The sequence below is a fragment of the Polypterus senegalus genome, chromosome 12 (genome assembly GCF_016835505.1).
Source record: "Polypterus senegalus isolate Bchr_013 chromosome 12, ASM1683550v1, whole genome shotgun sequence".
Classification (NCBI taxonomy): domain Eukaryota; kingdom Metazoa; phylum Chordata; class Cladistia; order Polypteriformes; family Polypteridae; genus Polypterus; species Polypterus senegalus.
In genome coordinates, this window is record NC_053165.1 from 90,235,988 (window position 1) to 90,252,453 (window position 16,466).

The following is a 16,466-nucleotide window of genomic DNA, read 5'->3' on the forward strand; positions in this document are numbered from 1 at the left end:
ACCCTGGCCATTGATACACAATGTTTGCCAACCTCATCTCGGCATCACAGTTGTAATGTCACTGCTTGGGGTTAACAAAAGCAGCTTCATTCTCGCTAGGTGCCCTTATTAGATTAGATTAGATTAGAGAGGCAGGATAAACATTTATCAATCCCATGGGGAAATTCAGATGCATACAGCAGCAGAAACAGACACATTCAGACTACTCACAGGACAAATAGAGCCAGTCAATCAGTTGGTAAGTAAATAAATTGCTCCGATTACGTTAGGAGACCCGGGCACTGCTGCAAAGTGCCTTTTCATGTTGGCAGAAACATGTTTCATGTACACTACCGGTCAAAAGGTTTACAATACCTCAGTTTTTTTATTTAAATGTAATCAACTCAAATGCAAAAATTGACCTAAAATGGTGAAAAAGTAAGCAGTAAAATGCCAGAGATTTAAATTTAAAGGTTAGGGTTAGCAAAAATTGAAGGAAAAAAAGGAAATTTCAGAATATCACAAAATGGGCCTTCTAATAGGTTACAACCTGGAGATGTTTCTGCAGCAATTAAAGTAAATTAAGCCTTGCAAATTGAGGCAAACAATTTGCACAAGTGTCCAAACTTCTGATGAATACTTAAAACCATTCTGTGCGTCTTAACACAGAGTTGAGCAGACTACACTCTCTGAAGTCCTACTTGGACAATATTCCAGTGAGAATGGCAAGAAAATGGCAATTAACAAATGAAATGATTATTACCCTTAGAAGTGTTGGCCTTTCGTTAAGAAAAATTGCAAAACAATTCAAAAGTGTCAGTGAGTCCAGTGGTGTCCTACACAATCCAAAGGCAAATGGAAACAGGAAGAGACTCTGATAGGAGGAGACCTGGCAGAGCCAAAGTCGCAAGCCAATCAGAAGACAAATTTCTGGGGGTCGCCAGCTGGCGTGACCACAGGTGCCCCACAGCACAGCTTAACAGTGCTGGTCGAGAAAAGCAAAGCGTCAGGTTGTAGTGTGAAGAGGAGACGTTGTGCTACAGGTTTGACAGGGCCAGTGGCAGGTAGAAAGCCATTCTTTAAAGGGCACAATAGGACCTTGAAATACCAGACTACTGAAGACTGGAAGAAAGTCTTATGGACTGATGAATCCAAATTTGAAATCTTCGGTTCGTATGCCATCGAGTTGGTGAATGGACGGTTTCAACTGTCGAACACGGAGGAGGAAGAGTGCTGGTCAGGGGTTCTTTTGCTGGAGGCAGGGTTGGTGACTTTTTCTGAACCGCAAGGGTTAGCACAGTTTTGCTATTATATCAACAAAAGGAGGCTAACTTTGATGAACCAAAGATTTGAATACAATTTGTACACTTAAGAATTCATTGACTTATTTTTTATTTGCTGTTGTTTGTTTGTTATACGCCTTGATTTCATAAAACATTTAGACTTTAACTTTTGTGCAAAAAAAGGTGTTCCAAAACCTTTGACCGTTAGTGTATGTACACCCACACCATATGAGAACTGGATGTAGCGCCTCACCGGTCAGTTAATGGCTTTCAGCACAGCAGGCACGGCGGAGTGAAGCTTGACTGAGATTCCATCAACCTGTCAGCCAGATCCCTGAGAAATGACAGCGGGTAGCTGATATAAACTGAAGAATAACCAAAAAAAGAATTTTAAGTGCAAATACGCAGCATTGGCCCTTTAAAAAGGAAGCTAAAATGGAGTCTGTGCATCAAATTCATCACTTCTGAGGTGCAATGTTTGTCAACATACTTAATAAGAAAGGCTCAGTGATATGAATTATTACACATGGTAGTCGTCATTTAGGCTGCAGTTCCCTACTTGATGAAGAGTGTCGCCATTTCCCAGTTTCTCTGAAATGTGTGGCTCAGAGTGGTCTTAAATATATGCACGTTCCCACATCAGGCTTTCTTTCATAAATTCTGCTGCTTGTGTGGGAAGTTGCGTACGCACATTTCAAATCTTTTTGTGCGTATGCCAGCTTTATAAGTGAGGCCTCAGGTGAGTACTAACAACTGTGCCGCTGTGTCTCCTTCTGTTTTTGGCTGTTCCCATTAGGGGTTGCCACAGCGGATCATCTTATTCCATATCTTCCTCTCCTCGTCATCTTGTTCTGTTACACCCATCATCTGCATGCCCTCTTTCACCACATCCATAAAACTTCTCATAGGCCTTCCTCTTTTCCACTTCCCTGCAGCTCGCAGCTCTATCCTTAACACTCTTCTCCCAATATACCCAGCATCTCCCCTCTGCACATGTCCAGACCAACACAAACTCACCTCTTTGACTTTGTCCCCCAACTGTCCAACTTGAGCTGTCCTCATTTCTAATCCTGTCCATCCTCAATGCAAATCTTAGCATCTTTAACTCTGCCACCTCCAGCTCTGCCTCCTGCTTTCTGGTGAATGCCACCGTCTCCAGCCCATATAACATAGCGGGTCTCACTACCATCCGGTTGACCTTCCCTTTCACTCTTGCTGATACCCATCTGTCACAAATCACTCCTGACACTCTTCTCCACCCTGCCTGCACTCTCTTTTTCACTTCTCTTCCACACTCCCAGTTAATCTGTACTGTTGACCGCAAGTATTTAAACTCATCCACTTCACCAACTCTACTCCCTCATCCTCGCCATTCCACTGACCTTCCTCTTACTCACACACATGTATTCTGTCGTGGTGGTCCTACTGACCTTCAATCCTCTCCTCTCCTCCTCATATCTCCACCTGTCCAGGGTCTCCTCAACATACTCCCTACTATCACTACAGATCACAATGTTATCAGCAAATATCATAGTCCACGGGGACTTCTGTCTAATCTCGTCTGTCAACTGGTCCATCACCATTGCAAATAAAAAAGGGCTCAGAGCCGATCCCTGATGTAATCCCACCTCCAACTTGAATGCATCCATCACTCCTACCGCAGACCTCGCCACAGTCACACTTCCCTTGTACATATCCTGTACCACTCTTACATACTTCTCTGCCACTCCCGACTTCCTCATACAATACCACAACTCTTTGAGAGGCCCCTGTCATAGGCTTTCTTCAGGTCCACAAAGATGCAATGCAACTCCTGCTGGCCTTCTCTGAACTTCTCCATCAACATCCTCAGAGCAAACATCACATCTGTGGTGCTCTTTCTTGGCGTGAAAGCAAAGTGCTGCTCACTAATCATCACCTCACTTCCTAACCGAGCTTTCACTACTCTTTCCCATAACTTCATGCTGTGGCTCATCAATTTTATCCCCTGTAGTTACTGCAGTCCTGCACATCCCCCTTATTCTTAAATATCAGCACCAGTACACTTCTTCTCCACTCCTCAGGCATCCTCTCACTTTCCAGAATCCCAGTAAACAATCTCGTTAAAAACTCCACTGCCATCTCTCCTAAACACCTCCATGCTTCCACAGGAATGTCATCTGGTCTCCTACCTTTAATTTAAAAAAAAAACAGATTGAGAAGGTAAATGGATTATCTAATGCAAGTGGAAACAGAGTCACCATAGCCATGCGCTGAATCTGAGCTCAGGGTGGTGGGGGGGCTGCACAGAAGCAATTCTTGACCATCAAAGCGACTCTGTCTACAGATAATTATGATGTCAAGAAGCAAATGCTCAGATGCCACAGTCAACAAGAAACCTCCTATTATTAGAAAGAGCTGGCGCTGGTTTGAGTGAGATATTCCCAGGTTAAGGCAAGATTCCCTTTATTAATGCAATATAAACATTACATTTTATTTTACTCCTACTTTATTGCCCGGTTTTTCAAATTATTAGATGAAACTGGTAAATATTTTGACAGGGCTTCACAATACCTTTTGTTTTTTTCCCTTACTAAAGTTGGCTTTCTGCAGTAGGCACAGATTATTCAGTGTAAACAAGAATCGTCTTCCCAGCCGACCATATGGTTTGCATTTCCATTAGGCGCTTGAAACTTACTTTGGTAGTCAGAAGGGATGAGCGTGAGAAGGAGGAAGAAATTTAAAGGGCAGACGACGATTCTGAAGATCCTCCAGAGTAAATGAAGGAATAGTTCAAGTTGTAAGGTTAATAGGAAATATAATAAGGAAAAAAAATTGCGTTTTGCCAAATACTGCATATCTAATTTCATTGGTTTCAACTACAGGGAATATGTCAGATATTCCTTAATGAAAGCATGTCGCCTTTAGCAAGTGATCTGCCTTTCCTTCAGATTTCAGTAAGAATTGCTGCTCCTCCGCCAGGCTTGGTGACAAATAAACTTTGCCTTTCCAAAGCTGCTCTCGAGGCATCTGCCCTGTAAAAGGCTTCTCGGACATTTAGCAGAAATGAGTCCATCTTCTCTCTCGGCACCATGGACACTGTGCATCCTCCCCAGCCGGCTCCCGTCAGCCGCGAGCCCACTGCCCCAGACTGCCTGCAGAAGAAAACAAACAAATCAGACTTCCAATATGACTCGGAGTCCTGCCACGTGCAAAAGTTCGCTGATGACACTGCTATTGTGGGCTGCATCAGGAGTGGGCAGGAGGAGGAGTACAGAAAGTTAATCAAAGACTTTGTTAAATGGTGCGACTCAAACCACTTACACCTTAACACCAGCAAGACCAAGGAGCTGGTGGTGGATTTTAGGAGGCCCAGGCCCCTCATGGACCCTGTGATCATCAGAGGTGACTGTGTGCAGAGGGTGCAGACCTATAAATATCTGGGAGTGCAACTGGATGACAAATTGGACTGGACTGCCAATACTGATGCTCTATGTAAGAAAGCTCAGAGCAGAATATACTTTCTGAGAAGGTTGGCATCCTTCAACATCTGCAGTAAGATGCTGCAGATGTTCTACCAGACGGTTGTGGCGAGTGCCCTCTTCTACGGTGGTGTGCTGGGGTGGCAGCATAAAGATGAAAGACGCCTCACGCCTGGACAAACTTGTTAAGAAGGCAGGCTGTATTGTAGGATTAAAATTGGACAGTTTAACATCTGTGGCAGAGCGACGGGCACTAAGCAAACTCCTGTCAATCATGGAGAATCCACTGCATCCACTGAACAGTGTCATCTCCAGACAGAGGAGCAGCTTCAGTGACAGACTTTTGTCACCGTCCTGCTCCACTGACAGACTAAGGAGATCGTTCCTCCCCCACACTATGCGACTCTTCAATTCCACCCGGGGGAGTAAATGCGAACATTAATTTTATTTGAATTCTTTTCATTTTTATTACTATTTAATTTAATATTGTTTCTTTGTATCAGTATACTGCTGCTGGATTATGTGAATTTCCCCTTGGGATTAATAAAGTATCTATCTATCTATCTATCTATCTATCTATCTATCTATCTATCTATCTATCTATCTATCTATCTATCTATCAAACAAAAAAAAAAATATGAAAAGACTGTCAAATGAAATTAGACTTATTGGTTTCACATAAACCGTGTCCCCCACCTTCATACCTAACCCTACCAAGGCATTGCTTTAAAAATCCCAATTCCAAAAACGTGGACACAGTTACGAAGATAAAAAAACATAATTTAAAGCACAATCCATTCATGGTTGTCTCCAGATAAGTAAATCATAAATGTGGCTTCAACAAGACCAACCATGGCCTTTCAGTAATAACACAGTTCCAAAATCACGACATTTTATAGACATAGATAACGGTGGCTTTCACAACTGTGCTTCTCTAGGGAACAGCCCTCAAGTCCCAGTACAGAACACGGACGTTCTCATTGTCCACAGCGAGTCTGCTCCAGATATTCCAGCTTCTCCCAAAACTTTAAAGACACAGCTATAAAGAAGACTCACAATTCCAAGCTGTCCCTATAGGTCTGACGTTACATGCTCTTTTGCAGGGGTGTCCAATTCTGGTCCTGGTGGGCCACAGTGGCTGCAGGTTTTCATTCTAACCCTTTTCCTAATCAGCGAGCAGTTTTCACTGACAATTAACTCCTTTTCCCTTCATTTTAGTAGCCCTGTTTTTAAGGATTCAATCCTCTGAATTGATATGTTTCTTCATTAAATGGCAGCCAAACAGAAACGAGATGTGAAAGGAGCCAACAGATGACCAGCTAAACTGGAACATCAAACTCCAGTCAATTTCAGTCCAACCAGTTTCTTAATGAGATGCCAATTCTCAAGCCGTTACTGAATATCATGACGTGTTGCTGCTCTCATTCTGTTACAGCAGACTGTTTTCTACTTTTTCTAAGAACACCGTTAAGATGTTTTGGTGACCAGACCTTCACCTTTCTTTATTTTCAGGTGAGCTGGTCATGTAGCAGCTTTTTTTGGGTCTCATTATTGTTTGGCTGCTCATTATGGAAAAAGAAAAACTAAGAGGGTCTGAGTCACGCCAATTAAAACTAAGGCAAAACAAGTGAATCAGCAGCAAAAATGGCCCACTAATTAAGAAGATGGTAAGAATGACAACCTGCAAGCACTGTGGCCCACCAGGACTGGAGTTGGACAGTCCTGCTCTACTGTAAGCCATTAATACATTGCTCATTAGAACGTGGACAAAGGAAACGAAGATAAAATTAATACCATTCTACCGTAGCTTATCCATCTCATTAAAAAGCAGTTGGCTGTCAACTCTTCCTTGAATTTGATCCTGACACTGTAAGCTCAGGCTCTCTGTGGCAAAAGTGAGGGCCCAGGAAGTGGACGGATGGACAGATCACAGGAAACAAAGACAAGGGAGTGAGTGCACTTGGGGGGATATTTAGCAGAGCATGTAGATCTGCTTCACGCTGGAATATTCTGTGTACAATACTGTGGGGTTACGGTCAGGGATAACGCCAATGTAGCAGTGAATAATGATAAAGTTGGGAGGGGGGGTGTTAGTTGGGAGGGAGGATTTATGGGCATAGCTAATGTCTGGCACTGCTGGGTGGTCGGCTAGTGTTACACACTGTAATATAAATTATGAACCCTGCGCCGGCACAAGGCACTAAAAAAAAAAGTAACATCCAAAATTTCCTTCTTCCAACTGATATCCCTTCTTTGTGTCCCACTCCACGGGACGTTTCCTTGTCTTTGTAATTGTATCCCGGGTGTTATAAAATTTTATGTAAGTTACTCAAGCCCTGTTACATTGGCCTAGTAGTTCACAGCGTGTAACACGTCACACAATTACTGTGACAGGTAGAAAACTCTCTAAACCCAAAAGTAACAGAATGAGAACTAACCTCACTGGATCACATGTTTGGCAGTACTGTGTTTCCAGGTGGGACGGTGGTGCAGCAGTAACGCCATGCCCCCAAGAGCTCCCCGCATGGAGTCTCCCTGTGTCCTCATGGGTTTCCTCCCACAGTCCAAAGACACTTACTTTACATTTACTTATTTGGCTGACACCTTTATTCAAGGCGACTTACATTTATGATACAAATGGTTCAATTTCTTTTGGTTTTCCAATTGGAGCAGAGGTGGATCATATGACTTGCTCAGGGTCACTAGTGGGATTTGAGCCCACAACCTCCAGGTCTGAAGTCCAAAACCTTAACCACTACACCACTGCTGGTGCTAAATTAGTCCCTGATATGTGTGTGTATTCACCTTTTGATAGGCTGCCACGCAGTCCAGCGTGTAATGCATGCTGGGTGATAAGAGGTCCTTGGTGAGGCACAATTTTAAATAAATAACTGGGAGTTCTGGAGGGCACAGGCTCCGAGAGGGTGCATGGGTGAGCTTGTACGGGACGCTCCGAGGATGATTGGGGTGCTTGGCTGATCGCATATTCATGTGCTAATGTGAGCGACTCAGGCAAGTTCTCCTTGGAATTAATTAATTAAGTAAGTAAGTATCTATCTATCTATTATATAGTGCCTCTCATGTCTATCTATTTATCTATTTATCTATCATATAGTGCCTCTCATGTCTATCTATCTATCTATCTATCATATAGTGCCTCTCATGTCTATCTATCTATCTATCTATCTATCATATAGTGCCTCTCATGTCTATCTATCTATCTATCATATAGTGCCTCTCATGTCTATCTATCTATCTATCATATAGTGCCTCTCATGTCTATCTATCTATCTATCATATAGTGCCTCTCATGTCTATCTATCTATCTATCTATCATATAGTGCCTCTCATGTCTATCTATCTATCTATCTATCATATAGTGCCTCTCATGTCTATCTATCTATCTATCTATCTATCTATCTATCTATCTCTCATTCACACCTGCACCCAATCAGGGAGCCTACAGGGCAGAATGTGGACTACAAAAAAAAAGGCGAGGAGCTTAAAGGAAAGAAGGGTCGATGCAATTTGTGATGGGACAGTGAGTTCCAGGTGAGTTCCAGGTGAGGAGTGTATGTTTTGATACTCTAGGGGCGGGGCAAGAGGGGCCACTCCCACTGAGCACCCTTTGGAGCAGGACTGACCAAGAGCTCCCATGGAAGCCCAATGGACTGCCGTGTGAGAGGGAATGAGCAGCAAAGCTCGGCACGGTGCCCTGCAAAGGCCGACGGACTGACAACAGGGACCCGGAGCTGCATTGTCTGTGCCTGCCGGTGGACATCTCCTCTTGCTGAGGAATCTTCAAAAAGGGTAAGCCGAGAAGACTTTGGATTTTAGACAGAAGCACCAAGGCTCATGGTTTTAAAAGAGGATGTGTATGCTCCTAAAATCTGGAATAGCTTACCAGAGCTAATACGGTGGAGCACTTAAAAAAAAACTGCTAACAACTCATTATTTTGACATGGCTTTCCCAGAGGTTCATTTTAGTGTAACCCTGATATTCTGTATATGCATTGAATTATCGTTTTTATCATGGCTCCTCAATCCGTACTAACCCCTACTTTCTTTTCTGTTCTTTTGCCGGTTTTTTGTGGTGGCGATCTGGGCCACCACCACCTGATCAGGGCATCATGATGTCTCTACATTGATGGATTGAAGGCCAAAGGTCCACATGACCATCATTGTCAAGTTCTTCCATGTGAAGCCTGAACACCATGAGGACTGATTGAGATCATTTATGTTAGGTAGAAGGCCCAGTGGGGGCTGGCCAGGTGGTCTTGTGGCCTTGGATGCCCTGCAGATTTTGTTTTTTTTTCTGCCTTCCTGGCCCTCAGACCTTACTTTATTCTTTGTTACTTAGTATTGCCTATCTTCATGTCATCTTTGAGCTGCGTCATTTGTATGAGATCGTGCTATACAAATAAATGTTGTTGGCCCTTGATTTAAACCTTGCTTTATGGCACATATTTATTAGGATTTTATCCTTCACATTTATACAATTTTCATTCTGATTTATTTATTTGAAGACCCTTTCTTTTTTAGCCACTGCACTATGGACACAGTTTGTCTGTTTGGCTTTAATAAAAGCACTTCGATTGGATTGGTTTTGTAAAACGCAACTTGCTTGTATGGAATGTTTTTGGATTTTAAATAAATTCAATAAAATGTCAGTCAGTCAGTCATTTTTCAACCTGCTATATTCTAACACAAGGTCTGCTGGAGCCAATCCCAGCCAGCACAGGGAACAAGGCAGGAAACAACAACAACAACAACAACAACATTTATTTCTATAGCACATTTTCATACAAACAGTAGCTCAAAGTGCTTTACATATTAAAGAATAGAAAAATGAAAGACACAATTATAAAACAAAATAAATCAACATTAACATCGAATAAGAGTAAGGTTCAATGGCCAGGGGACAGAAAAAACAAAAAAACTCCAGACGGCTGGAGAAAAAAATAAAAAATAAATAAATAAATAAACAAAAAACAGCCCACCGCAGGGCACACCTACACACCAAGCACACACACTAGGGACAATTTAGGATTGCCAATGCGCCTAACCTGTATGTCTTTGGACTGTGGGAGGAAACCAACGCAGACACGGGGAGAACACGCAAACTCCACGCAGGGAGGACCCGGGAAGAGAACCCGGGTCTCCTTACTGCGAGGCAGCAGCACTACCCACTGTGCCATCATGCTGCCCATCCATAAATGGAAGCAAGTGAGATGGAGAACCGCTGGCCCCTTGGTCGTCTGCATCTTCTTGCTAATAAGGAGCTACTACAAGCAGTGAATGAGGCTGTTTAAGACTGAAATAAGCAGGTAAGGGTGGGGAACCACCCTTAACAAGAGAGACCACTAAAACAACATGCAAACTCCACGCAGGGAGGACCAGGGAAGCAAACCCAGGTCTCCTTACCACGAGGCAGCAGCGCTACCCACTGCGCCACCGTGCCGCCCTCAATAAAATGTTAAAAAAGCAAAAACAAAAATAAACAAACACTTTGCACCAACCCCTGGCTGACTGCGTGTGTCCTCACTTGCCTGGCAGTGCCCAGGGATCGTGGGGCCGACCCGCACTGCCACTTGCCGGGTAAAAGTCCAGTGACTCTGCTCTGGATATGCTGGCCAAGAAGAGAGACGGAGGGTAGGGTGGATGGATGGACATTTCAAATCTAACTCGCTCTCTGACCCTGAGTGTGTTATTAAACCTAAAACAACGTGAGCGAATACTACTGTATGTCAAGACGAGTAAAGGCAGCTGCCAAAGGTGGATTAATAATAAAATGAAGCCATTTAAAATACACGACAGAATGCTGCACGTGTACCAAAGTGCTCCACTTCTCATATCCCTTGGATTTTACGGTCATTAAACCGTAGCCCAAAGGTCAGAGTATCAGTGACACAGAGACCACTCCGCTCTCACAGTCACGCACAGTAAAAGGAAAGCGCAATGTGGATGTCGGGAAGCTCTTTCCCACTCTTTTATGTGAAATGTAGTACGCCCTGCGCTCCAATCCTACGCTCACAAGACTGTAAACAGAGCAGACGCACTTTAGCGACGCTTAACATCTTTGCTGGATCGATGTCGGCAGCAATCTAATTAAAAGACGGCCTGTAATTTAACACTGCACATTTCAGGCGACCGGTGGGGGGCTTAAACAAAGTTGACGGTAATGCACAATCCATGTTTGGCCCTTATTTAGCAAAACACAGGGTGTCGGATTTTGATCTTAGCCAGCGCATTCATACGCCACGGCCTGAGACTTATCAACAGCAGAGCATGTTTAAATCCCAGTGCCCATTACTACACAGTGGTGTTCTCTGTGCACAACAGCTTTTATAAAGAGTTGATCCGAACTCTGTTAATTAAAATGCCAATGTGCACATTGTATTTGTTTCACATTTGCTCTGGCTTTTCATGCTTGTAATAAAACAAATTATGAAGCTTAACAGGTTCTCAGACTTACAGACAGATGTCTACCAGCTGATCCAGCTCTCGACAGCTGCATTCGTAAAGGTCTCGGCAGCTCGCATGGCTTTGGTTCATCAGCTCTCCCAGCAGCTGGACGGCTTCATCTGGTGCCTCGGCGCAGATATCTTTAAAGCGCAGAACCCGTTCTGCTTCACCGTAGACGTGCTTCGCACGCTGGTACAGCCTGAAGCTGGTCACTGAAACAAATGAAACGGATACACGTTAGAGAGCCCCAGTCTTCTGGCCTGGAATGAGAAAGAGAGGTGGATGGTGAGCTGCAGTGCCCTCCATGACGACTGGGACGAGGACACTTTTCTTTTGTGGATAACCCCCCTCTGCTCCCCAGTTGAAAGTTACAAGTCAAACACTTCAGACGTTGTGATTAAAGTGCACATTGCAGACTTTCATTTGAGGGCATTTGCAGACATTTTGGTCACACCGTGGTTCCCACCCATTTCAGGACACCATAATGTTTTGGACAAAGCAGTGGCAGGTCTATTAAAGCCGTCATGTTTAGTTCTTTGTCACATATCCCAGCATGCAATGACTGCTTGAAGTCTCCGCTTCATAGACATCACCAGGTGCTTAGGGGGTCTTTTCTGGTGATGCTCTGCCAAGCCTCTAATGCAGCCATCTTCGGCTCCTGCTTCTTTCGGTTGTTTGTCCCCTTAAGTTTTCCCTTCGGCGTATGGAAGGCCTGCTCATTTGGATTTAAATTGGCTGACTGGTTTGTCCATTCAAACATTTTCTATTTTTTTTTTAAGCTTTGCTAAACGCCTGTGTTGCCTCAGCAGTGTGTTTGGCTCATTATCTTGCGTAGGATGAAGTGAGTTTGGAGGATTTACTGAAACTCGAGCAGATCAGATGTTTCTATACACCTCAGAAGTCACTGAGTGACTGCAGTCAGCAATTACATCATCAATGGAGAGAAGTGTGCCAGGACCTGTGGCAGCCATACATGCCCAATCCATAACACCCCCACCGCCATGTCTTTGTGCCACTGCAGTCATTAATTACATCATCAGTGGAGAGAAGTGTGCCAGGACCTGTGGCAGCCATACATGCCCAATCCATAACACCCTCGCTGCCATGTCTTTGTGCCACTGCAGTCATTAAATGACATCATCAGTGGAGAGAAGTGTGCCAGGACCTGTGGCAGCCATACATGCCCAATCCATAACACCCCCACCGCCATGTCTTTGTGCCACTGCAGTCATTAATGACATCATCAGTGGAGAGAAGTGTGCCAGGACCTGTGGCAGCCATACATGCCCAATCCATAACACCCCCAACCGCCATGTCGTTGTGCCACTGCAGTCATTAATGACATCATCAGCGGAGACAAGTGTGCCAGGACCTGCGGTAGCCATAACACCCCCATGTTTAGCAGATGAGGTGGTCTGCTTTGGATCTTGTGCCATTCCTTTTCATCTCCACACTTGCTCTTGCCGTCACTCTGATGAGGTTCATCTTTGTCTCTTCTGTCCACAAGACCTTTTCCCAGAATCCTGCAGGCTCTCTGAAGTCCTTTTTCACAAACTGTAATCTGACCAGCCTGTTTGTGTGGTCTGCACCTTGCACTGTGGCCTCCGTGTTTCTGTTTATGATGTCTTGTGCTGATAGTCGTCTCTGACACACACATCGGCCCCCTGAGGACTGTTTCTGGTTTGTCTGACAGGCGTTGGGGGCTTTATCTTCTGTCATCAGCAGTGGAGGTCTTCCTTGGCCTACCAGTTCCTTTGTGATCACTAAGCCCACCAGTATGTTTGTTCTTCTGGTCATCCTAAAGTTTTACCCGATGTCTCCAGTGGTTTTCTTCATGTTCTTTAGCCTCATAAATGGCTTCTTTGACTTTCATTGGCACAGATCTTGTCCTCATGTTGAACAGTAACAACTACAGACTCCAAAGGGTAGAAACAAGCCACGGTCTCTTATATGAAGCCATGAAACCCACCTGAGGAATCACAAACACCTGTGACGCCAACTGTCCCAAACATTATGGTGCCCTAAAACGAAGGGACCACAGTGTGACCAAAATGTCTGCAAAACTATTCTCTAGCTTTCCGTGACCTTCAGGGGTGCTGATGGTTCCTTCCTCATAGTCATTTGTCTGCTTCATTTTACTGCTGGTTTCTATTGTATTTTATTCATGTTTATTGTATATTTTATTATTAAACACTTTGGCTACAGCATTACTGATGTTATTTTAAATGTGCTCTATAAATAAATTGACATTGACAAATCCCCTTAAATGAAAGTCTGCAGTATGCACTTTAATCACAACGTCTGAATGGTTTGATTTGTCATTTAAAACTGTGGCGCAAAGGGGGAGAGCAATGAAAAATGGTGCCCTAAAACGGGGGGACCATGTAGAAAAGGTGTTATGTGACCGAAATGTCTGCAAATCCCCTTAAATGAAAGTCTATGTTGCGCACGTTAATCACGTTGTCTGAATGGTTTGTCATTTTAAACTGTGGAGCAGAGAGAGAAATGAAGGAAAAACGGGTCTTTACAAACATTACAGTGTATGTCAATGTTACTTACCGTATACACTCACATATAAGTCGGGTCTTGAAACCCGAAAAATCGATTATAAAAATCAGACGGCCATTCAAAAACGCGACACTTCATTTTTTTGATTTTTTACATCTTATTCTTGCCTCCTCCAATCTCACATCAGTTTCTCCGACACATTGAATTTTGTTGCAGCAGCGCGGTTACCAATTTCTTTCGCCACTTCAATGACTTTTAATTTCAAACCAGCTTCATATTCTCTTCTGATCGAACGCTCCATCATAGATAAGGGATGCTCTTACGATAAAGGTGTATGAGGGTGTGAGATACAAAAAACACAAATCAGTGCAAATGTCACTTCGGAACAGTTTGGGTATCACCATGTGGTCACGTAGGCACAACAGAGAAAGAGAAAGAAGTTAGGAGGACCCGTTGATACAGCGCATTGCCGCACCCACATAGAAAAAAATGTGCTCCATGGTGACTCTCTCAGGTGGGCGTTAGCATTTCATAATCCCTTGTACTAATAGCATGAGTTTTCCACATTCGACTTATACAAGTGACATTATAAAATACCAGATATTATACTGACTTATCCGTGGGAGAGCTTATCCGTGAGTATGTATGGTATTTGTTACAGTAAATCTGCTTTGTTATCTTTGCTTCTGTTATGTGCCTTGTGGGAGGTTCCTAAAGAGGCGGGGCCAGCTGCCCATCACAGCCTGGGACTGCCCACGGCCTTATAAAGGTGAGAGCTTCCCACAGTTCCTGCACGCGTGCGTGTGTTTAGTGTGTTTTTACTGTTTTGTAATTTTTTGGTTTCTTCTGCTTTGGATTACACTCTTTGCACTTTGTTTGCTATCAGATTTCCTTTGTTACGGGCAACTCCTGTTGCCTTTTGTGCTCCTTTGTTACAGAGCAAATACAGCTAAATGAAAGTCCCAGACATTATGGAGGGCACTGTAGATAACAAGTTAACCATTCCATTCCAAATCACGAAAAGACCATCCTGAAAGTGAAGCGCAAAAACAGATCGGTACAATACTGCAGCTGTGCACTGCGCGTCTGGAGTAACTCGATGCCAAAATCAGTGCGGGAGAAACAAACCAGCGTTCTTAGAAAATCAAACGTCACACTCGAGACCCGTAATACAAAAATGTAATTTATATTCAAATGGCGACGTTCGATCTAACAACCGTAACGCAAAGCTCAGGTCGTTTGTACCTTTACCTTGGTTTGTGTATGAAAAGTACTGAATATTATAATTAAAATCAGGGGTTATTAATAGAAAATTTAAAACAGCACATTTGAATAAAAGCAAATAACATTATTGCGGAACATCGGTGCTAGACAAATTTTTAAAAACTCGGTACTAAAATAGACCAACAAGTCTTGTGCAGCAATTTCAAGTTCAGTGGCTTTCTTTCTACAAACTTCACGTTCTGCTGAAATTACTTAGAAACATATGTTGTGGTATGTTCAATAATTATATCTTAACTTTGGTTTTAATGATGACATGCCAGCAGTCCTTAACTGGGTGATGATTAATTTCCTTATTGTTAATCCCTATTCCCTCTTTAAAAAGTCATCTGGCAAAATCACCCTCTTCCATTTATTCAATTTTTCTTTTTGTTGTAGCTGCCTGGTATTATCTTTCCTATTATGTATAATACTCACAGTCACAACAATTTAACACGGAATTGAGCAGTGCAAACATTTATAAGAGCTTTTGGACATGTGGACCACTAAAGGATGTTCCTGGCTACTGAGTGCCCGGCCTGTTGAACCCGCCCTATCTGAATAGAGCCATTGGATTGTAGTGTCTCTTTCTCGGATGGACGTATTTATGGGACCACTTGGTAGGATCGGTCACCAGCCACTCTTTCTACAGGGAGATTCACTTGAAAGAGGTCTTGAATATTCTGTTGATACTTCCATTAGGATGAAGCAATCTGAACCAAAAAGATACGCTCTATCCCTTGACGTATGTGTAATCGATTGCATTCCATGCGATGCTGAAAGTGGTTTCCGTTTTCTGCCAGACACATTTTGACGTGGCGCTCCATGTTCCTGAATGCATCGGTAAGTGTCTCGAGGGGGGAATAGCAGCAATTTCATGTTGGATGTTTTCCTTCAAATATTCCACAGTTGTTCCGGTAGACTTTTCCTTTGAGCAGACCCCAAAGGAAGAAGTCTGGTGGTGTCAGATCCGGCGACCGTGGTGGCCAAAGTCTATTTGAAATGATCCTGCTGCTGAATAAGGACTCAGTTTCTGCCATGCTCCATACCGATGTGTGACACGTTGCTCCATCTTGCTGGAAGTAACCTTCCGTTCAGTCGCGATCATCCAGTTGATTCTGACATCGCTTAAATGAATTGGTAACCCAATAGGATCGCACCATGAAGATGCGCTGCTCTATACCATCCTGATGAGAAGTCGAGTGACTGAGTTAAGGGGTAAGGTTGGTATGCACCCAGAAGTTGCAAACAGAGGTTTAACGTCGCAACGTCTGTCTGGTGCCTACCTCATATCTCCGACGCAGGGGCATCCTGGCTTGTTCGAAGTTCCCTACACTGAGGAGCACATTGCATGTTGTTTCGTTCAGACTTTACATCAACGGTGAGTGTTTGTGGAGAGGGTCCATACCTTCCGGTTTCTCTGCGTCCTTATCTCCGCTGACATCTCCTGGACAGACAACATCACAGCAGTCATCAAGAAGGCTCAGCAGCAGTTACACTTCCTGAGGGT

At 43.6% G+C, this 16,466-nt stretch overlaps 1 protein-coding gene across 3 annotated transcripts in view; it reads right to left on the minus strand.

The window, feature by feature from the left end:
- Nucleotides 1-3,690: 3,690 nt before the first annotated feature.
- galk2 (galactokinase 2) overlaps nt 3,691-16,466 on the minus strand; it is a 151,556-nt gene continuing 138,780 nt past the window's right edge. For all 3 annotated transcript variants that reach the window (XM_039772878.1, XM_039772877.1, XM_039772879.1), the window contains 2 exons: nt 11,199-11,400; nt 3,691-4,396 (listed from right to left, as the gene is read on the minus strand). In XM_039772878.1, the coding sequence (XP_039628812.1) occupies nt 4,189-4,396; nt 11,199-11,400 (410 nt within the window). In that variant the 3' untranslated portion in view covers nt 3,691-4,188. The remainder of the gene's footprint in view (nt 4,397-11,198; nt 11,401-16,466) is intronic.